The following is a 23,751-nucleotide window of genomic DNA, read 5'->3' as shown; positions in this document are numbered from 1 at the left end:
GAACTTGGTCAGGCCTTAATCAAATAAAATGTTATTGAGCTTCCACTTGGTCTTTCCATTCTGCTAAGTGCAAAGACAGTTCTGGAGAAATCAGTCTTAGCTCATGTCCTCAAGGAGTTGGTCAAAAGACAAAGGTTGCAGAATATGTACGTGCCATGTCAATGAACTGCTACAATGGAATAAACTTAAAATAATGCTAACATTTATTGACTCCTCATAATACGGCCAGAAACTTTGCATGAATTAACTCATAGAAACGTTATGACGTTGTATTATAAGCTATCTTAATTTGCAGATGAGGACACTGAGGCTTAGGGAAGTTATCTAACTTGCCTAAGGTTAAAGCAATATGCTACCTTTATGGTTGCATCTCCTTAGTAAATCTCTGGGTTGCTCGGACTCCAGTGCGAGAAAGAGCCTAAAATTTGCAAACTTGGATGATGGGGAAGAAAAGGTGTGCTAAAGTCAGGTCACAGAGGTTCAGTCTTAATCTTGTTCCTCTGCAAGCCTTGTTGCTCACACCTCTTGACCGACAGCTCGAGGCAGGTCCTCGCAGCAAACTTACTCTACGTAAGCCAAGGCCAGGTTTGGGAAGAAGGGGCTGAGAAATGTTAGAAACGTGAACGCAGTCCAGGCGGGAGAAGAGAAGGGGGTTTCGAGGGGTGCCCCTATGCAGCTCACACACACACACGAAGCACTCACTTGGAAAAGCAACAAGCTTGGCGGGAGGTCCTCCCGCGGCCGGAGGGCCCTGAACCCTAGGCCAAAAGACTCATCCACAACCTAGGGGGAGGCGGCCACCAGCGCCCCATCTAAGCTAAAGGGCTGACAGAAGGGCTGCAGCGGCAAGTGCGCGTCAACACACGCCCGGTCTCGCATACGCCCAGACACCTGAGGCTCTGAGAGGAACTTCCCGGCGATCCGCTCAGGCTGCGCAGAGCCTCTTCTCCCCGCCGGGGCCCCGCCCAGCCTCACTTCTTTTAAAAGCAGCAGCCAGCAGCGCGCCAGCGGCGTGCGGCTCGAAAGGCCGGCAGGACGTCAGAGCCGCGCTGTGGAGGCCCCAGCACGCCCCGCTTTCCTTCGCAGTGACTCGGCGGCGCCCAGGACAGCGCGCACCTACACCCAAACGCGCGCTCCACCCGGTAGCCTCCTCCTGCCTCACGGCCCGAAGATGGCGGCTCTCAAACTCCTCTCCTCCGGGCTTCGGCTCTGCGCCTCTGCCTGCGGATCTAGAGGAGCCTGGTACAAGGTAAAGTGCGGGGGAAAAGGAAGGCCACGGGCAGGAAGGACGTGGACCAAACCCTGAGTGGTGCCCGCGTTTTCTGCTCTGCCCCTACCCCCTCTCTCCAGCCTGGGATCTGGCATCCGTGGCGCGGTGCCCTCGTCACGGACACGCGGCGACGCGTTTTTGGCCTCGCCGGCCCCTTGGATGACCGCCTTTGCTTGGTTCTGCAGTCGCTTCCCTGATGGAGCGAGAAGCTCAAGGAAGCGCGCGGAGAGGCTGAGAAGGGGCGGGAGGACTCCTGGCAGCGCTCTCGAGCTCCCTGGCGGTCGCCGGCGTCCCTCCTGGCACCCGCCCTTGGAAAGGGACTCTGAGGGTCTGAACTGGGGGAGGAGGGCGCCAGTGTATGGAAGTGAAGGAGTGAGGCAACAGCGGGTAGGTTCGCGCCCCCGATGTGGGATCTCTGGGCAGAGGAACCCCTAGAGGCCCAGAATCTGAGGCCGGGTTCGCCATGGCTCTGCTCGAGTTCACCGGGGCTGGATGCCGGGTGCGGCGGGTGTGGAATACAGCTCCCATCCTCTCCTCCCCTATTTGGCTCTGCTGCCCGGCAGACTGGAGCGCTCGCCAGAGCGTCCTGCCGGCCAAGCTGGGAAACCATCCGAGGTGTGTCCCTGGCTCGCGTCTGGTCTGCAGGGACGGACACCTTTCTCTCGAGGCCCCTCGTATCCGGGTTAGGGGCTTTCGGTTTTCAGAGCCCTTTGAAATCCTTTTTGTGCCCCACTACCAACTCTCCACCCAGTGGTATCCGGAGGCATTCCCACCGTGGACTGACTTGTGGTTTTGCCCCATGCACTGTCCTCGCTTGTAAGCCCACCCTTGTCTGAAGCCCTAGGAGCGAATTGCAGGACCGGAGCGCCAGGTCCAGGAGGGTGGCTTTATCCCCGCTGTCTCAATCGCGGGAGCCTCTTCCTTGGTATTCAATAATAGATCTGAGCTTAACAGCGTGCCATGTACACGGTGCTTACTCCTGAAGCGTGCCTGCCAGCCTCCATTGCACTTCTTTCCTGCATCCAATCCCTGACCGCTGAGAACACAGAGGAGCCACTGAGCTCCTTTACTCTTAAATGCCTCTTAGGAAGCATTTTGATAACTGCAGGTAGACTTGGATATATAAAGCATTATTGAAAGGGAACTTGACCTTCAGTGAGCCTGCAGTGGTGCTGCAGCTAGTGCAAACCAGAGCACAGCGATACCCTTGGGCCGAGGTCAAGAACGTTCCTTCTTTTGACAGTTATTTGCCCAACTGTAATTTACTCACTTTGAGTCTTTTCCACTTTGAGTATATCATTAAACCATTTCCGAAGCTCAGCAAACCTCTTCTTAGAGGGAGGAGATGCAAATAAGGGGTTCTGTTGTATCTCATTAAAAGTTCATACAGAGTTCAAACTTACCCCTGTCAGGCTTAATTATCATAGGTCTGACTCCTGCCTCCCGCTGTTCCCCTAGCTTGTGACTCTTAGTGCCCTTATTGTTTAGCACTTTAAATCCTCACCTACTGCTTCTGTTGAACTGTACCACTTATCTGCTTGTTGAACTTTTCAGATGTGTGTATTGTCTCCTCAACCAGATGACAGTTCCCTGATGGCAGAGACCATTTTTATGCCTTACACTCAGTCTCCCTCAACAAATACACTACTCTGCGTAGATGAGATATTCTACACGTGTTTAACATACGGATGAGAGAACCCTGCAGGCAAACAGAAACCTTGAGTTTTTCCACTAAACAGAACTAACAGCTAAAATGAGATAGTTATTTTCTTAAATGTGTACAATTTTTATGATGGGCAAGCCCAGTGTCTCTCAGACCTGAGAGTGCATCAGCATTACCTGGAGGTTTTCTAAAACAGACTGCTGTACCCAGCTCCAGAATTTCTAATTTAGTAGGTCCTGGGTGGGGCCCTAAACTTTGCATTGATAAGTTCCAGATGGTGTTGATGCTCCTGGTCTGGGGACTGACTGCCCCTTTCAGAGTTATCTGGCATGGACTTAGGTGAGAATAGACTATTGGAAGGTATCTTCTTTTCTTCATTATTACTGCAGGGCAGTGGGGAGCATTTAATACGATTTTCACGATAGAAAATTATTAGTGGGAAAAAGATTATAAGAGTACCACTAACACTTTACCCACCATTCATCCTTGACACTGTCTTTTCCAAAATCTCTTTCCAAGCTCAGACTATCCTGAGCTGCAGTCCTTCTGGTGCAACTGGTGAACTTCACTTGGATGTCATTTGGTGCTTAAAGCTCTTTCTGATCCAAAACAAACCAGCCATAAAATGGCTTTCCCATTCCTTGTTTTGTTCTTCTTTCACTGTGCTTGACAGCACCAGTATCCATCCAGTATATAAGCTGGCAATCCTGGAACCGTCTTCTCTTCTCCTTGCTGCACTTCCAGTTGATCACCAAGTGTCATATGTGCCTCTTTCTGAAATGTTCCTCAGTGCTGTCCCTGGCATTCTTTCTCAGCAACTGTTTCTTCCTTATAGCTCCGCAAGTAAATACTATGATTGTGTTTAAAATTTTGTAATTATTTAGTGACTACTGTCTTTGCTAGTTTGTAAGTTTCATCCTAACAGGGACTATGTCTGTGTTTTATTTTTAATATTTATTTTAACTTTGTAGCCCCAGTATTTTGTATAGTTGGTACAAATGGGTGAAGGAAAGAAATAATGAGTTTCCATGCCACTTTCTTAATTCAGGCTTCCTTTGAGTTATGACATCTGTTTCAAAAGCTTTGCTGTCCCTTCCTCATTGAACGATCAAGTCACAAATCACCACTAAAGAACTTACTCATGTAATCAAGTACTACCTGTTCCCCAAAAACCTATGGAAATAAAAAAATTAAAAAGAAAAGGAAAAAGAAACTCTGCAGTGTAGTCTTTAAGACTTTTTACAAACTGCCTCAATCTGCTTCTCCAGCCTGATCTTCATGAACCTCTCTCCATAAGACCTGATCCCACGTGTCTGTGAGTACACAGAGCCTTTTCATATCGTTGAACTCTTACTTATGTGGCTCCCTTGTTTGGAATCACCGTCCTGACAAGTATTTAACACCTGGCAAACTCTGGTTTTCTAGTCCACCAGGTAGAATGAATTACTCCTTCATCTGTGCTCCTTTGGAGCACTGAGTACCCCTCCAGCATTGGATAACAATGCACACCACTGCTGTAGAGAATTGCCTAGTGTTGTAACTCCCTGTGAGCCTCTTGAGATTTATTCTTGTTACATGTGCATAATTGGCAGTGTTTAGCTGAAGGTGAACATTCCACCTTTGGTAGACACTGGCTCACTTCTGGACAGCTAAAGTGTTTTCACACACATCACCACCTCTTGGCAGTGATGCCATGCTCTGCAGGTCTGTGAGTGCATTCACTCACATATTACTGCCTTTTCCTTACGACGTGTATCTCTTGACTTCTCTCCATATAACTTCTCCCCACTTTTGTTTCTCAAACTCTGATACTGACTTGGACGATATCAGCTGTTCCTTGTCATTTATTTAACCATAAGGTGGCAAAATAAATATCACCTCACGTTAAAGTAATCTTAAAGCTAAGACCCGTGTTTTTTTGAAAACTTTCAACAAAGATCACCTGGGTTAATTTGCTACAGTAAGAATTGTGTTTAAAAACATTCTTTGTAAAATCAGTGGCGTATATATATATGGTAGAGTGAGGTGGTTAAAAATTAAAACTAAACTCCAATAAATGACAAGCTGGTTTTACTGCCCTGGTAGAGAATGAAGAAAAGTTTGCATTTTCCAAAGGAAGCTAGTATCCCCTGAGTGTCTTCTATAGTCCAGGCACAGGGCTTCTGTATATAACATCAGAATATGTTTTATACATATATAACCTTAGAAAGGGAAACTGTGGGCAAGGGGAGGTCTACTGTACATATAAAAACACCATGTATGCCATAAATATATACATTTATTGCCTACACAAATATATATATTTATATACAATTAAAATTAAAACTGAACTCCAATAAATGACAAGTTGATCTTACTGCCCTACTGGAGAATGAAGAAAAGCTTGCATTTTCCAAAGGAAGCTAGTATCCCCTGGGTAACTTCTATGGTCCTGGCACAGGGTTTCTGTATATAACATCATTTGATCCTTACTACATTCCTAGAAAACAATTATCATCTTTTTGTAAACTTAAAATACCCTCTCCCCCCGTGAAAAAGAGATGCAGTGGTTAAGTAATTTTCCTAGGTTCATGTAACTGTGGCAGAATTGGAATTTGAAGCAAGGGTATTTTTGATCCCAAGAGCATGATCTTTCATGCCATACTATCTCCTAAACTAGACGTTAGGGTTTCTTAGGATAGAATCTGTTGTAGTACAAGTTGACTCTTTAGTAAATAGATATCAAATGTCAACAAATACTGTTAACTGAATATATGAATAATGAAAAAAACAAACTTGAGCACCTGCAAGTTCTTCATTGTCTTGAGCCCCTCTCAGATTACCTGGGAAACATCTTCACTTTATGCTTTTAACTTTTGATTATCTGGCTAAACATACCTTCTCTAAAATACTTTTGAGGTTTTTTTTTTTTTTTTTTTTTTTTTTTTTCTCAGGGAGTGTGGCAAGCTCTTTGGTAATTTCTAACTGTAATGAAAACTATCAGATGAAACAAAAGAATAGAATTCTTGATAAGCCTATGGTTATATGCTTTTATTTGTGGGCAGGGGAGAGGTGGTGATGGTTAATGGGTATCAAAAAATAGAATGAATGAGACCTACTGTTTGATAGCACAATAGGGTGAGACTATAGTCAATAACAACTTCATTGTATGTTTAAAAACAACTTCAAGTGTATTTGGATTGTAACTCAAAGGGTAAATGCTTGAGGGAATGGATACCTGAATCTAAAAAGCCTGTATAGGTGTATAGGGGAAATGAGTTTTCTTCCAACTTCCTCCGTATGTGGGATTTGTGTTTCTCAGCATATTGAAATAGTTAGGGTGATCTTACTGCACAGACTGTTGAGCTGTGGATAAACTCTTTAATTTTCTTCCGCTTCTAGCTCTAAGGGCCTGACTCTTCACTTCTGGGTGGAGATAATGACAGCAGAGTTATACAGGAAGAAATAGAACACTCACAAAGATTTGTTGTATATCAATAAACGAGAAGTAGAGTATGAGAGGTTTCAAAAAACTTGGAGAGAAGCATACTGCAGTAGAAAGATCCTGAGGTAGAAGGCCATAGAAAATCTTGGATCTGGTCTTGCTTTAACACAGTTTTGGGTAAATTACAAGATCCTTCTAAGCTTCAAAAACTTGACCTGTCATTTTAAGTGTCTCTAGGAGATATCCTCAACTTTATCTTGCGATCCTTCTGTTGGCCTGTTTATTTAGGCTGTCACACTTGTCATTTTCAATATATTAAAAAAATGTATGTTTGAAATAGAAGCAGATGAATACTTGCTACTTGAGGATAGGAAAGAGGGAAAACTCTTTGTGGCTCAAGCCCTTTCTATCTCTGCCTAGACTTATTTCTCAGGGTTTGGGCAGTGTGCTCACTTATTTTTAGAGGAAGAAAAGAATGATAGACATTTATGCTGTCACCTTGACTACTTCAGTTGTGCCTGTCTGGGAGACTGTTAGGCAGTGGATGTGAGCTCACAACTGGCATGTTAAGGTGGCAGTATACCAAGATTCAGATGTTATTCTTTCTTTTTAGGCTGACTGTGTAATGAGAATAAAGGAAAGGTGATATTGTGTATGAATGATTGCTACAGAATCTGCTTTCTTGTTTCCTTTTGTGCATAGTGTGGATGAAGTAGGGGAAAGGGAAATGTTTACAACTGATTGCTCATGAATATTCACTAGGTGACTCATTTGGGACCCAATAGTACACTGGTAAGGCTAGACTTACCCTCCTTGTAGATAATGGTTTGTTCCTTTTATGTAGGCTCCATAAACCTTAAGCCCCGTAGGAGGATGAGTTGTTTTGTAAGGTGTTCTTGTCCCTTTAGGAGGCATTCTTTGACATTTAAGATTGAACCTGGAGCCCAACTCTGTAGGTATATGTTTTGTTCACATTGGCTTTAATTTTTTAGAGAGCAGTGCTCATGTCTTAATACTTAACTATGTTGGAACAAATAGTACAGGACTTGACACATGGTAGGTTTACAGTAAATACTTATTTATTAATGGAAGATTTGGTTACCAGAAACTGATGCTTGATGACACCCTTGCTATGAATTTGAATTCAAGTATATGGACTTTTGCGGGCGGCAAGGCACCCAGGTGCCGAGGCAAGAGATCGAGGGCACAAGCTGTTCTAGTATAATAAAATATATAAAATAAGAATAGTTATTCTAGATATAGATAATAGATATGATTATGTATGAATATCATTTAATCATTAGTTTGTAGCAATTACTCTTTACTCCAATATTATAATAATCCTTGCTCTACAATTATAACTTAGGAAAAGCCAGGCCATACAGAGATAGGAACTGAGGGGACATAGTGAGAAGTGACCAGAAGACAAGAGTGTGAGCCTTCTGTTATGCCCGGACAGGTCCACCAGAGGGCTCCTTGGTCTAGTGGTAACGCCAGCGTCTGGGAAGACACCCGTTGCCAAGTGGACCGTGGTCTAGCGGTAGCGTCAGTGTCAAGGAAAAACACCTGCTACTTAGCAGACCAGGAAAAGGAGACTCCCTTTCTCCATAGGAGTTCAGAGAAGACTCTACTCCTCCACCTCTTGTGGAGTCAGGCCCACACGCAGTTTTCCAGAGGCCTAACCATCTCCCTGTGATGCTGTGCTTCAATGGTCAGGCTCCTAGTCCGCCTTCATGTTCCATCCTGTACACTGGCCATGCCTTTTAAATAACAGTAGCAAATTAGTGAAAGTACTAAAAATCTCTGATATGCAGAAATAATGGTGTAAGCTTTCTCTCTCTCTCCCCTCTCTTTCTCTCTGCCTCGGCTGCCAGGCAGGGAAGGGCCCCATGTCCACTGGACACGTGACCCTTGTGACTTTACCTATCATTGGAGATGGCTCTCACTCGTTACCCTGCCACTTTGTCTTCTATCCAATAAATATCAGCGCAGCCTGGCATTCGGGGCCACTACCGGTCTCCGCGTCTTGGTGGTAGTGGTCCCCCAGGCCCAGCTGTCTTTTCTTTTATCTCTTTGTCTTTGTCTTTATTCCTACAATCTCTCGTCTCCGCATACAGGGAGAAAAACCCACTGACCCTGTGGGGCTGGACCCTACAGACTTTTCTTTCTACTTTCATTCTTTGGGGTGACCACAAAGGATGGAATTAGAACTTTCCCTTATGTAATAGAAGACATCTGTTACAAGGGGACTTCAGTGATAATCTGTGGATAAAATATCCATCCTACTTTTAAGTATGAGTCACTTAAAGCTCCAGGCTTTTAAAGAGGGGGATAGTATCACAGACAGAAAGGTGAAATGGTGGTTATGGAGGCTGGAGGTGACGAGTTGGTGAGATGTTGGTCAAAGGATACATAATTTTATTTAGGAGGAATAAATTCAAGAGATCTGTTGAACACCACAGTGACTATAGTTAATAATATATTGTATACTAGAAAATTGCTTAGAGATTTTTACCACAAAAAAGTGTGCATTTATAAAGAGCTTGATTGAGCCATTAGTATCCTCCCTTATCTGAGGAGAATATGTTCCAATACCCTAGTGGATACCTGACCTGTGGGTAGTATCAAACCCTATATAAGTTGTTTTTCCTACATACGTCTGTCATTCATTTTAATTTACAAATTAGACTATGAGACATTAGTCACAATAACTAATAATAGAACAATTATAACAATATATTGTAATAAAAGTTATAAGAATGCATTCTCTCTCCCAAATCTTATTGTACCATACTTACCTGGGGTGACAGACCTCAGAAAGGGAAACTGTGGATAAGGGGGGTCTACTATACATATAAAAACAACCATGTGTGCCATAAATATATACAGTTATTACCTGTATAAATATATACATTATATACAATTATTACCTGGACATTAAAAACATGTATATATAAAGGGGATAATGAAATTATCATTTGTCTGTCAATTGAATAAATTGCTACACACACAAAGCTGTATCTCTAAATGATTATCAATTTTTTTTTTTGATATTTCAGGGATGTGTTTGTTCCTTTTCCACCAGTGCTCATCGCCATACCAAGTTTTATACAGATCCAGTAGAAGCTGTAAAAGACATCCCTGATGGTGCGACGGTTTTGGTTGGTGGTGAGTACTAATACTGTTTTTCATATTACAGTAATGTCCTTATGTTTTTAAATGAAACCAGCAAATCACAATGACAAAGATGTATAAAAATGATAATTATTTTATTATACATTATTTATTTTATATATTATAGTATCATCTGTTTTATTAGTGTCTTCTTCCTAAAAGTTTAGCAAGGTTTAGCATTCAATATTTTACTTTCTGTGTGTGTGTGTGTATTTGTGTGTTTCTGTTTTGAAAAACTGAAGCTTCAAAGTAGTCATGTTTTATTAATAGCTTTGAAAAAAATCCCTAGATCCCAATTTTTTACTTAAAAAGTTGGCATTAATCTCATAAGCTTACACCTTCAGAGACCCTGTAGACATAGACATCTGTATTGACCTCCCCCACTGCCAATTCTATTGCTGCTGCTTGTTTGGAATCTCAAGAGGGAGTCTCACTTTGTCGCCCAGGCTGGAGTGCAGTGGTGCGATCTCAGTTTACTGCAACCTCTATCTCTCGGGTTCAAGAGATTCTTGCCTTAGCCTCCCAAGTAGCTGGGATTATAGGCACCTGCCATCACTCTTGGCTAAATTTTGTATTTTTAGTAGAGATAGGGTTTCACCATGTTGGCAAGTCTGGTCTCCTGACCTCTAGTGATCCGCCCACCTTGGCCTCCCAAAGTGCTGGGATTACAGGCATGAGCCACCCGCACCCAACTTGCTGCCTGCTTCTGATAAATAATATCAAGGATTATTTTTAGGATTGATCCCCGCTCATCCAAGTAAGTCATTGAATGTTTACTTTAAACCCAAAACAATTTGTGTAATCATGGAAAATATAAAGAAATGACCGTTTTGGGCTTAGGCTTCCAACTGTGCAAAATCTACTCAGACATGTAAACATTCTTAAAAAAGTTATAGAAAAACTGATTTATAAAGCAGGACAACAATAGATATATAGTTAAGTGCAAGCTGGGCAATGTGTAGCTATATAAACTGGTTGCACTTGGCCTTATACTTGTGGTTCAAAGACTGGGCGGTGATATGTGATATAATGGTGCAAAACATTTGGATACAGCTATATGACCGTTTATTAAGCTGCTGAGATATATATGTGTATTTTGCTTAGTAGATCTAATAATGTGCTTTGTTTAATTTCCCTCTTAAAAAGAATAACACACACTTCTCTGAAAGAACTTTATTACCCCTTTTACAAATTGTTTATTTTTTTGGCTTAATGTAGGTTTTGGACTATGTGGAATTCCAGAGAATCTTATAGATGCTTTACTGAAAACTGGAGTAAAAGGACTAACTGCAGTCAGCAACAACGCAGGGTAAGTGTACATTTTAAAAACAACTGGCTGGAGAGAAATGCCAATTCTCAATGTTTAAGCAGAGTTTATCAGTGAAATGAAATTTTCTCCTACTCACATGAGCATCAAAATCTAGTGTTTAACAAGGTCAAGAGGGTTACATTTATCCAAATGTTTTTGGTACCATCCTTCATAAGTAAAGCAGACTTGCTTCATCTAGTATAAAGATATAAATTAAGACTTTATATCTCAATGTGATGTGCTTTTATTTTTCTAAACTTAAAATATATTGAAGTTAGAATATATATCTTCAAATTAAGCCTTGCATTTTAAAATTTAAAGGTATTGTTTTATGTTATTTGTTAGATCATTTATAAAGCAAGGTGGGCATCAATTTGAAATCTGTTTAAAGCCCTTTCTTTTAGCAATGCCATCATTCTAGATCATACATAAAAGGATACCATTAATCATAAAAACATGGCTGGTCTTGGAAGGTGGATATGCAGCCAGCACTTAAGATAATAGGATTGCATATTATGTTGGTCAGAAATAAGCCATCATTTTAATAATGGCATGCACATTAAGGTACATTTAGCTATGTTAGGAAAAGCTATATTTTTATTTTTACAAAATGGTAAGTCATCAGCTCTCAACAATTAAAGACTTTAAGGATTTTACATTTTTAATCACCCAATTGGCCTTTTAGCCGATTACAAAAGCTGTTTAGAATAAATAGTGTAGGTTATTTAGGAAATAAAACTGATGCTATTTTTGTGCCCATTTTTCCTTTTCTGGGTCTATTTCCATCTGGAAGATTGTCTCTCCTCTTTCCTGTCTATCCACATCTCTCAAAATTAGACTTAAATTATATATCCTCAAAGTATCCTTATCCAATTACAGAAACTTTTCTAGTCTTTATTGATCTTGCCCCTTTTCGAGTTCCTTTAGAGACTTTTAGCTTTTCTTTGTATGCTGAATTTTACTTATCTTTGATATATATATTACATTACCGATCTCGTTTATTTACAGTAGTTTTGTATTCCCTATTGTCCTGAGCCTGTAAGTGTGAGTCTCAGAGTTACTGTGTGTTGGAGGGGAATGAGATTGTAGAAATCATCTGTCCCTTGTTTAACTGACTTTTCAGATCAGCTGAAAATAGAGAAGTAACTTGTTTATGACAACTTGATAACTCTTAAACATATTTTATGCCCTTTAATTTGACTTGATTATACATACTTTTGATTATCAGCACTTTCAGTTTTCCAGATAGCTTTATGCTTATAAGGGATACTGCAGATCAATATAAAATTCTTGATGCAGAATAGATGCTGTTTTGTCAAAGGCTAAGAAAATCTGATTATACATGTGTACCTACACTTATAATTACTTGCGTGTGTGTGTGTGTATATATATATATATTACTGTACTAGTCAGCTATAATAGTTTTTTGAGAGCCCAATGGTCAGTCTATCACTCTAAAATGTCTGGTTCTGTACCAATGACTTTGAACCTTGAGATAAAGCAGTGACCCCTCTGCTGTGCCCTTGTTCTTTATTGAGGAAGCTGCAGCTCTGAAGGAGTTAATAGTCAGATGCAGGCCATGAGCTGATTATGGGCATTCCCTAGGATTTAGTTATTTTGTTTGGGAAGGGCTAACTAATTCCTGGGATGTATACTTGAACTTCTGTGCTCAGCTCATGAAAGATTTCATTTGTCTCATGTAACTGCAGTAGTCCTCCCTTATTCGAGGGGGATGTGTTCTGAAATCATGGCTAATACTCAACCCAATTGCTGTCAATGAGAATGTATTTCTATTTGTCTTCCACTCACAAATTTAATGTCTTTTCCATCTTAACTAAGCTTTTATTATGCTCTGTTGCTATAACTTTTGCAGTTTGAGATATGACAGCAAAACTAGCACATATTTTTCTCTTTCTTTGAAATTTAATAGATAAAAGATTAATTCTTACTTGGATCTTTCACTTAAAGGAAACACTTTATGGCTTCTTTTTGGCATACCCAAGTTACCAGCACTACTACTCTTGTGCTTTGGGGCCATTATTAAGTAAAATAAGGACCGCTTGAACATAAGCACAGCAAATACTGCAACAATCTATCTGATCACCATCATGGCTATTAAGTGAAGAACAGGAGTGTAGTATATACAGTATAGATATGCTGGACAAAGGGAGGATTCACATCCCGGGCAGGATGGAGTAGGATGATGATGGTTCATCATGTTACTCAGAATGGTGCACAACTTAAAACTTACGAATTTCATATGTCTGGAATTTTCCATTTAATATTTGTGGACTGCAGGTGACTGGGTAATTGAAACCACAGAAAGTGAAACTGTAGTTTGGGCAGGGGGGAAATTACTGTATGTCATAAATTAGCCTTGTATTTAAATGCAGCATTTTCTTTTTGGTACTCTTGCTATGTTAAATATAATTATCTAATCCAGATTTAAGTATGTCTAAAATGAAAAGTAAACAAAAGAAATACAACTTGGTAAGTGATCGCAACTTTATTTTTATTTATTTTATTCTGACAAGAATTGCCAGTTAATGAGATTTCAGAAAATCAGCAAATTAAATTTTAGATTCAGAACATGAAAATATTTCCAGAACATTGTTTCCGATACAGTATCTTTTTGCTTTATAATAATGTGTCTCATTAATGAATTCTTGGCCTTAGACTTTTTCTAGTCACCAAAATGTTTGAAATCCAGGTTTGTTGTGATGCGGGAAAAAGATCACATCTCTCTTTAGTATGCTAAAAAATGTTGGCTCCTAAAGGAAAGCAGCAATCCTTTGAAGGTCTTATCAGCATTGTCTTTAGTGTTAAAGAGCTATAAGATGTTTTAATATTCATGTCTCTATTAGAAATGATATGTTCCCCATTTGCAAAAGATCACATCTATTTTTCTTTGTCTTGTAAGCCTTTATAGGTAAGAGACTTGTCTTACTCATTTTCTATCATCAATGTCTGATAATAGGTAAGATATACACTTGCCAAATTTGAGTTGTAAATTATGTGGCAAGAAACACTCTCGTTGTAAGCTGACAGCATTTTCAGGACCTGAAGAACTGGTCAGGTAGTGCACCTGGGGCTAGCGTCTTATGCATTGCTTGATTGCTATGCCAGGATACTAGTCTAATAACAAAGCAAAGCCCATATAAACCATGATTCTCAGAGCTAAAATAAATGAATAAAGAGATGTAATCTCCAAATAGAGCCAACTTAAAATGGGTAATGGGTTGAAAAGCCAAAGAGATCCAGAAGAGAGTAATTAGAAAAATTCCTAAGTCAATCAATGACCAACTGTATTCTGGCTTTACTATGGGCCTATAGGAGTTTCAGATATTTAAAACTACAGAAAGTAAAATGGATCATCATATCCACCTTCATGAATTATTTCATTATAACTTTATTAGTCTGGGTTCCAGAGGATATCAAATGTAATTGAATTTTCTGAGTAGTTGAGGAGTTTACCAAAGGGAGCCTTTTCAGTGGAAAGGTCAGGGCTGAGGGAAAACATGAATAATAAAGAACCCTGGAGTTTGTAATGGAGGGGTGCTGTTACCAGCCCCAGGTCTGAAGGAGTGAAAGGAGGCAGCTGTTAGTAGGACCTGGAAGAAAGCTTTATGGAGGGGGTTATTCAATGGGCTGTAACTTCTCAGGGAGAGAGTCAGAGGAATATAAATCCCAACATTTTTCCCTCACCCACATCCTCTTGATGGTGCCTCCCCCTGGGTGAACCCAGTCAGAGTGGCTGAACTCGATCAGAAGCCAGAAGGCAAGGGGACCCCTCAATTTAGTCTACAGGGCAGCCATCTGAGGTCCAGAGCAGGCTGGAGGTTGGAGAACAGATCCAGAGGGACAAACGGTAAATATCCAGTGTAAAGACTTGGAGGTTTTCACTATTATTAGAGAAGAGCCAGTGAGGAGGGGGACAGTGGAATTGAGCAATAAATCCATTTAACAGATGTTCAGCTTAGAATACAATAGTGAATAAAACAGACCAAGATTTCTGCTTCATGGACCAAATGCTCTAGTTTGGGAGAGGTGGACTATAATAGTAACATAACATATAAGTAAACTTTCCAATATGTGAAGTTATATGTGCCTTGGAAAAGAAAAAAAAAAAAAAGTAATAGGGAATGGGAATGTGAAAGTGGAGGGGTGGGTTTTAATATTCAGTTGGGTGATCAGGATGGGACTCACTGAGATGACATTTGACCAGAGACTTGAAGGAAGTGAGGGAGTGAGCCATGCAGATGTCTGGAAGAAGAGTTTGAGACAGGGGAAGGCCAGTGCAAAGGCACCAGGTGGGGGATATGTAGGTGTGTTGGAGGGATGGTGAGGTCAGGAGAGGAAGAGAAGTGAGCAAACAGAAGAAAGGATGGAGTGAGGTTGGGGACATCAAAGTGCATCTGATCTCATGGGACCTTGCAGGCCACTCTGGAGACCTTTGATTTTACTCTGAATGAAAGTACCATCACAGGGGTGTGAGCAAGAGCAGTGATGTGTTCTGACTTACATTTTATAAGGCTCACTTGGCTGCCATGTTGTAAGGGAGCAGAAGCAGGGAGGGTTTGCAGTTTCCTGGCAAGATAGTGCAGAGTACAAGGAGTGAGAGAGAAATGGTCAGATTCTGAATAGGCTTTGAAGTTGGAATGAGGATTTCCTGAGAGATTCAATGTGGACTTTGTGAGAGAAGTCGAAGATTGCTGCGTTAGTTTTGGGCTGAGGATCTGTAAGGTGGGCCTGCCATGAGGTGAGATGGGAAGGCTGCAGTGGAGTTGAATTTGGGGGAATAGAATTGTAGGGACCTAGCTAGGTATTAGGAGTAGGTTAAATTAAACTCAGAAGGCATTGTGTGCATTGAGAGTATGGGGAGACAACCCTTGAACAATGGAATCATTAGGCATCTGGTGACCCCTAGTGGACAAACGTATTCTTAACTTGCAGGGCATTCTCGCTCAAAATTACACTCTTGAAAATACTTGTTACTTAGGCATTAGTTTTCTTTTGAACAAAGTGAGAGTAAGTCATGCAGCTATTTCTTTTCTACCCATGGTGGATGGGAAATCTTATCAGATTCAGCATTTGAAGGCTAGGGGTGCAAAACAAGTTGAATAGGAGGTTGACAGTTACCTGTTACCCAAACACTTTGAAGTGTTCATTGTGTCAGGAGTGCTGGGGGTAGGAAAGAGGTTTGGAAATGAAATTCTGAGAATTGGGAAAGAATCAGCTGAGCTGTAATGGTCACTTGTGGGTGTGAGGAGTATGAGGGTGGAGAGTGGAATGAAGTTGGGAGAACAGGTGGTATCGGGAGAAATGTCAGTGGCTTGTCACATACTTAATACCTTTCCAGATCAAGTAAGTAGGCATCAGTAGTGCTCGTTAATTTCCCCCAACCAACTTTCTTTATATTCCATCACTAAAGCCAGAATTCTGGAGTGGGTCTGCAGCTACATCAGGATGGGCAACAAGTCTTACGAATTATTTCCCTGAAAGACCCTCTTGATTTCTCCCTTCTCCATTCCCATTCCCACTATTTTAGCTCAGACTCTCAGTGTTGCTTGTTTGGACTACTTTGAGCCTCTTCACTGATATCCCGGCCTTTCATCTTTCAACCTTCCCAGCTAATCATACTGTTACTTTTCCGCTTAAAACTTTTTACAGGGACTTCCTATCCTTCAGGATGAAATCCCACAAGGCTGATCACAACTGATCTTGCCTTCTCCCCTCCCACATGCTGTTGCCCTCAGTCCATATTCCAGGAACACTCAACATGTAGTTTCCTGAGTGCATCTTTGCAAAGCTGTCCATCTGCCTGTTTCTCTCTACAAGTCTGCCCCACACTCTGTTCTCAAAATGTTTTCTTTTTCCTATGTCTATGTAAGTGCCACCTCCTGTAAGATTTTTTTCTGCTATCTTTCTCCTCCCCAAAAGTTGGGTTCTCCATTTTCAGAATTATCACAATTTGCGCCTAATTCCCTTAGCATGTCTCTCCCTCTGTTGTAATTATAGGTTACGTGTTTATTTTGTCAGTTTCAGAGCTGCCCAGGACCAGGTCTTACTCATGATTGTAGCTCCAGAGCCTGACACAGGGATAGAATAAGCACTCAGTAAGGGAGTTTTAGATGAGTTAAGAAACCTGTGGTAGAATAAGCACTCAGTAAGGGAGTTCTAGATGAATGAACTGTGTAGATGACACAAGCTCTGTAGGGAAGGAACCATCAGAGCACTAAAGGAATTAGGAGGGAGAGATTGTAAATAAAAACTTCTGTTTCTAGGAAGCACTCTGGTCCTTATCAGTACATTTCTGTCTCTTAAAAGGCTTTCTTGAAGCATAGTATGGAGTAATGTAGAAAAGTGAACATCTCATAAATACAGTTTGATGGAGTTTTACAAGCTGCACACCCATGTCATCAATGCCCAGATAGATAAATGGAACATGACCAGTACCCCAGGAAGCCTTCTTCCTGCTCCTTCCAGTCACTGTTCTCTTATCCCACTACCAACGTTAATCGTTAGCCTTACTTTTGATCCTTATAAATTTGTTTTGTCTGATTTTGAACATCATATTAAAGGAATATTTCAGTGTATACTCTTGTGTCTGGCTTTAGCTCAACATTAATCTGTGAAATTCAACCATTGTTGCTAATGGTTATAGATCAGTCATTCTCACTGCTATACCCACTTCATTATGTAGTATGCCACAATTATCTATTTGCTGATGAGCATTTTGGAGGCTCCAATTTTGGCCATAATGAACAGTGCTGCTATGAATTTTCTTGTATATGTCTTGTGGTGAACCTAAGTATGCGTTTCTGTTGGTTATAGACCTAGAATGGAATTGCTGACCCATAGGATATGGATATATTCAACATTAGTAGGTACTAACAGTTTTTCCAAAATGGTCATTTCAGTTTATATTCCCCTTAGCACATATGAGAGTTCTGATTGTTTCACATCTTTGTTGAGATTTGGTATTTTCTTCTTTTTTAGCCATCCCTTCATATTTGTGGTAGTGTCTCATCATACTTTTTGCCATTAAAAGTGTTTTGCTACTAAAAATATTTCCCCATTAAAAAAATTTCACCACTAAAAAATATTTCACCATAAAAAGATATTTCGCCATTAAAAATATTTCACCATTAAAAAATATTTCACCATTAAAAGATATTTCACCATTAAAATATTTCACCATTAAATAAATATTTCATCATTAAAATATTTCGCCATTAAAAAATTTCACCATTAAAAACAGCTTAAGGTCAAGTATTCTTGTCTTAGAAATGTTTTATTTCTCTAGTTGGTTAAAATATTTCTGACTCTTGAATGGAAAATGATCTTCAGTCTTTAAGGTGACTGTAATGGAAAAATAATTCATTCAGTTATCTGTCCTGTTACATTGACTTTGCTTTAAATTCTAGGCATATTTTGCTTTGAAAAATAATAGAAATAAAGAAAGGCATAAACCTGGAGACCTTCACCCAATGGAAAAATAAAGTCAACACTATGTATACCATTTCTAAGAATAAATTGAGCACCAGCTTTAAAATAATGAAGATATTAAACTATAGTATATATAATTTAACAGATACAGGATTATTGTTTCCACTTATACTCTTCACTGGCTTGTGATTAATTTTTTGTTTGTTTGTTTTTTTGTTGTTGTTGTTTTTGTTGAGAATGTTCAAATGTGGAAATCTTGAGCAAAATATTTATGATATAGGGAAAATGTTCATAGCTATTTATAATTTGGGTCCACATTTCAATGAGTATGTTAATCTCTCTTTTAAATACCAGAATGCCCTCTTTCCTTTTTAGAAGAGAAAGAGCTTCTCCATCCAAATCTTCTTTTGGGTCAGTATATTGCCACTGCATTTATGTGTTCCTTCAAAGCATAGGACAAGAACCAATTCATCTCTTTGCTTATCTTCTAACTCGGAATCACTCTGTAGCCATGAAAATAACAAAAGGTGTGGAGTAAAACTGTAGGGTGAACATGGGTGTGAATATTGGCCGTATGTCCCTTACTGCCAAGACCTTGCCCTGTGCATGCCCCGACCCCACAAAAGAATCACTTAAACTTCTTGAGTTTTAGTTTCCTCAACTGTAAAATAAAAGGGTAGCTACCTTGCAAGAGTTTTGGGGTTATGGGAGACTGAAAATGTGGATTAAATGCCTATAAGAGAGGATTTATTTTTCTTTAAATTAACCAAGTTTTATCTCTTTGAAAAGATGTAATAGTGTTCTGTCAGATGCTCATTGCTAAGCTCCCTTCATTTTCCTTCTAGGGTTGACAATTTTGGTTTGGGGCTTTTGCTTCGGTCCAACCAGATAAAACGCATGATCTCTTCATATGTGGGAGAAAATGCAGAATTTGAACGACAGTACTTATCTGGTGAATTAGAAGTGGAGCTGACACCACAGGTGAGAAGATTTGCTTTTATAGTACTAACTTAAACTTTAAAAATTCATTTTTTCTCCCTAGAAATTTCGCTGTGCAAGAGAGGTAAGGCAGAGGGAATACTACTTTGCCAAACCAAGGAATTTAGTTTCTAAGTCACACCTGTTGATTGCTGAAAGATTAATATTTTCTTCTACTGTATACTGAAAAAGGAGATATTTCTAAAAGATATCCAGTCTGCAAGATAAGATTTTAAGTTTGGCACTGTAATGTGTATTGTGCCAGAAGCATACAAAAAGGATTTGCTGGAATGTTTGAGAATCATCCTAAGAAGTTAATTTATATGAATTTATTTTTAATGTTTTTTGAGGTGGAGTCTCACTCTGTCACCCAGGGTGGAGTGCAGCGGTGTGATCTCAGTTCACTGCAACCTCCGCCTCCCGAGTTCAAGCAATTCTCCTGCCTCAGCCTCCTGAGAAGCTGAGATTACAGGCATGTGCCACCACGCCCAGCTACTTTGTTTTCTGTATTTTTAGTGGAGATGGGGTTTCACCATGTTGGCCAGGCTGGTCTTAAACTCCTGACCTCAAATGAACCACCTGCCTTGGCCTCACAGGTGTGAGCCACCATGCCCCTCCAATTTCTATGAGCTTTAGAACTAGAAATTTGTGAGTGATCTGGTCTTGCTGAGACACATCAGAGTGAAGCCCATGAAAGGTGCAGGTGACTATATCTGAGTAAGTGCTGGGATCAGAACCTAGATTTCCAGGGAACTGGTGTTACTACAAAGCAAGCGGTTACTATAATTAATCTAGCAACTTTTCATTCATTTTCTGTATCATCTCTTAACTAATTGGAGTTATTCATAAAGAAAGGAAAACTTTTTGAAGCCTTTAAGTAAAAGAAGGGTCTACAGTTTTCCTTCATTTTTGACATGCTCTGCTCTCAACTCTTGAACTGAGTCACTCCGCTTTATTTTAGTCAACAGAAAATACTGCCACTGACTTTGCCAAGTTGGTAATAACATAATTTAGTAGATTTTAAAAAATTAATAATTAAATCATGGTGTGTTTGTCTAGAAAGCACACGTGGGGAACTATTCTGAGGCTCATGTGTTGTAGTCACACCTGGTCACTCTATAGCACTCTTACCTGTACATACCATAGCACTGCACTGGGCTTGGTATTTATTCCATTTTCTCAGTTTTTTGAAAAAAAACAAAAACAAAAAAACCCCAGAAAAACAAAGATGTCTTAGTCTGCTCAGGCTGCTATAACAAAATATCACAGACTGGTGGCTTAAACAACAGAAGTTTCTCACAGTTCTGAAGGCTTGGAAGTCCTCCTTGGCTTGCAGATGGCCGACTTCTCACCGTTCTTGCATGGCGGAGAGCATGCATGCTCACACTCTGGGTGTCTCTTCTTGTAGGACCCTTCTTGTAGGAACACTAATCATACCAGATCAGGGCCCCACCTTTTTGACTTCCTTCAACCTTGATGACCTCCTTATAGGCCCTATCTTAATACAGTCACATTGGTGACTATGAATTCAACATATGAATTTTGGGGAGAACACAGTTCAGTCCATAGCAGTATTTTTCACATGATAGGTTGAGATACAGTATTCTTTGGGTTGTGGAGCTATTGAAAATTAACCTTTTGATTACCCTTGGTATCTTTTATGTTACTCCTTATTTTGTCAGAAAGTATGTACATCGTTTTTTATAGTTTTTCCTCAGGCTAAGAGAGGTCAGTGTCTCTTTCCCCAGCTTAGCGGTCCATTAGTAAACACTGGCTCTGGCAGCTTATTTTGCAGCCTGAAGGCTAGGGGGAGGAGTGTCAATGGTGGGGATCAGGACTTCTTTGGTGGGTGAAGGTAAGGAGCTGGTGGCACCTATGGAAGGCCTGTCTGCAGAAATAGTCTACTTTCAGGCCCTTACCTAGTATGATAGAAGGGGAGTATTCAGGGACGGTATATATAAAACATATTTTAAGGCAGGGAGTAGTATTATGGTAATTTTGATGATTTAATTTTTTGTGAATGTTACTAACTTCACAACACAAGGTAGAGTCATCTCTTTCCATTGACTAGATAATCAGTTATCTGGAAGATTTTCAGTTATACCCCAAGTCTCTCTTTCCCCAGAATATTCCACCTACTTGAGTGACTCAATGTCTCAAGTACCAACTGTTAGTTTCTTCTTCGAGTTGAATACTTAGAGTCCTGTTAAAGTAGAAAATAGTTTTTAAGGTTGGGACAATATGAACACATCATCATTAATACCATGAACCAATTCTTTTTTTTCATAGAGACAGATCTCATTATGTTGCCTCGGCTGGTCTTGAACTCCTGGCCTCAAGTGATCTTTCACCTCCCAAAGCACTGGGATTTACAGCCATGAGCCATGGTGTCCAGCCCCAATTTTTGACTATTGACTAGCCTGTCAGTTTTCTAGTAAGACTGTCATGTAACAAGGCTATCACAGTAGGCTTCAGTGTTAGGAAGGGTGTCAAGGTTCAGGGCCAGAGTTGATTCCTTAGGCAAAATGTGGGTAGAAAAACAGTTGAGAGTGAGAGAACTAGGGAAACTAGTCTTGAAATCACTGGTACCTAGGAAGAAGAGTCACCCATGGGAAAGATGACGATCCAAAGAAGATACAAAGAAACTTTGCTTGCAGCTGGTTCTACTCTGAAACGATTTGATGTACTCTTGGCTTTTAAAAACCAGTTCACCTGTGTGCCATATTTTTCACTTTGTTTTTTTTCTTAGACAATTTGTAGATAAAAATACTTATGAAAATGGTTTAAAATAAGCTCTAAAATTTGAACACTTTACATTATTAACTTGAATAAAATTTAGCATACCTACATAGAGCATGAAATAAAACAAAATTTAATTGCATTACTTAATGTATATAAGTAAAGTTTCATAATTCAGATTTTAAAATTGACTTAGAATATCAAAAATAGACACATTTAAAATATGTCAAGAGATCATTGGGAGGTATGGAAACTGAAAGCATGACTATACAAATAAGCAGTTACATTTTGAATGCGGATTTAGAATGGATCTAGAGGGGCAGTAACTTCTTAAAATTGATCTTCTAGCATACAATATTAGTGAAATACTCATGCTAATATACAATGCTAGCTGCTTTTTAGAATTATAAGCCTCTAGAGAGTAGGAGCCATGTCTAAATGTTTGTGTTCACATACAGAAGTGTGCTTAGTGAACTTATAGGGTGTTGGTTGCTCACTTGTAGGGCACACTTGCAGAGAGGATCCGTGCAGGCGGGGCTGGAGTTCCTGCATTTTACACCCCCACAGGGTATGGGACCCTGGTACAAGAAGGAGGATCGCCCATCAAATACAACAAAGATGGCAGTGTTGCCATTGCCAGTAAGCCAAGAGAGGTAAGAAACACTCTTATCCAGATTATGCCAGGATCCCTCTTTCCACGTGGAATTCTGGGTGGACTCATTGGGCAAATAAGTGTAAAATCACCTCTGTGTGAGAAAAAGCACTCATTCATTTTCATAAACAGGTGAAAATCTAGCTAAATCTAGGCATCTGCTAGCATTTAAAATCACATAGAGAAACTAGAATAAAAAGAAGGAAAAAAGGTGTAATCCACATGTGATGTACTAGTCAAGGTTAGTTACTTGAACTGATTTTATGGTAGGCTTTAACAAATTGAGAAACAGTTGTACTTGCTGATTATGCTTATATGGAAAATAAAGCAGTTGTGATATGCATGCTAGCAAACTCTTTATGCTCAGGCCCTTCCTAAAGTGACTGTAGGAAGAAAAATACAAGGAAATAATATGTTTGTCTGAAACCTTGAAAGGAACTGTTATGATAGAATAGAGAGATCATATGATCACTTTTTATTTTGTATCTTGGACACATTTGAGCTTTTGACGGAATAACCTACTTCTATTTAAAGTGCTGAGTAGGATGGGGTACATTTACTGTAGGCAACATCACTTACATATTATAGAAGAGCAGAACTTCAGATAAAGGTATTTGAGATGCTCAGATTGGAGAAAATTTCAAAAATTACACTGGCCAGTATTTCATTACAGTATTTTTTAGTATCTTTCCATTCTCCTTGTCCAGATGGCCAAAGAGAGTTAACACAGGTTGCAGAAATGCTGTACTTATCTCTGGGGAAGTGAACATCGTAAATCAGGGGATCTCTTATCACTTTTCTGCATATGGGGATGCTGGCTCTGCCCCTCCCATTCTTTTTTTTTTTTTTTTTTTTTTTTCTGGAGACGGAGTCTCGCTCTGTCGCCCAGGCTGGAGTGCAGTGGCCGGATCTCGGCTCACTGCAAGCTCCGTCTCCCGGGTTCACGCCATTCTCCTGCCTCAGCCTTCCCGAGTAGCTGGGACTACAGGCGCCCGCCACCTCGCCCGGCTAGTTTTTTGTATTTTTTAGTAGAGACGGGGTTTCACTGTGTTAGCCAGGATGGTCTCGATCTCCTGACCTCGTGATCCGCCCG

General features: G+C 40.2%; 1 protein-coding gene across 3 annotated transcripts in view; it reads left to right on the top strand.

Annotated features, from left to right (window-relative positions):
• The first annotated feature begins 333 nt into the window (after positions 1–333).
• The window catches only part of OXCT1 (3-oxoacid CoA-transferase 1), a 146,611-nt gene continuing 123,193 nt past the window's right edge, over positions 334–23,751 (top strand). For all 3 annotated transcript variants that reach the window (XR_007726391.1, XM_050793457.1, XM_050793458.1), the window contains exons 1-5: positions 334–1,249; positions 9,417–9,525; positions 10,750–10,840; positions 19,135–19,270; positions 22,510–22,659. Coding sequence is in view for 2 of the 3 variants with exons in the window: in XM_050793457.1 (XP_050649414.1) it covers positions 1,172–1,249; positions 9,417–9,525; positions 10,750–10,840; positions 19,135–19,270; positions 22,510–22,659 (564 nt within the window). In the remaining variant the exon portion in view is untranslated. The remainder of the gene's footprint in view (positions 1,250–9,416; positions 9,526–10,749; positions 10,841–19,134; positions 19,271–22,509; positions 22,660–23,751) is intronic.

The sequence above is a fragment of the Macaca thibetana genome, chromosome 6 (assembly GCF_024542745.1).
Source record: "Macaca thibetana thibetana isolate TM-01 chromosome 6, ASM2454274v1, whole genome shotgun sequence".
Lineage (NCBI taxonomy): Eukaryota > Metazoa > Chordata > Mammalia > Primates > Cercopithecidae > Macaca > Macaca thibetana.
This window is presented reverse-complemented; position numbering and strand designations above follow the sequence as displayed.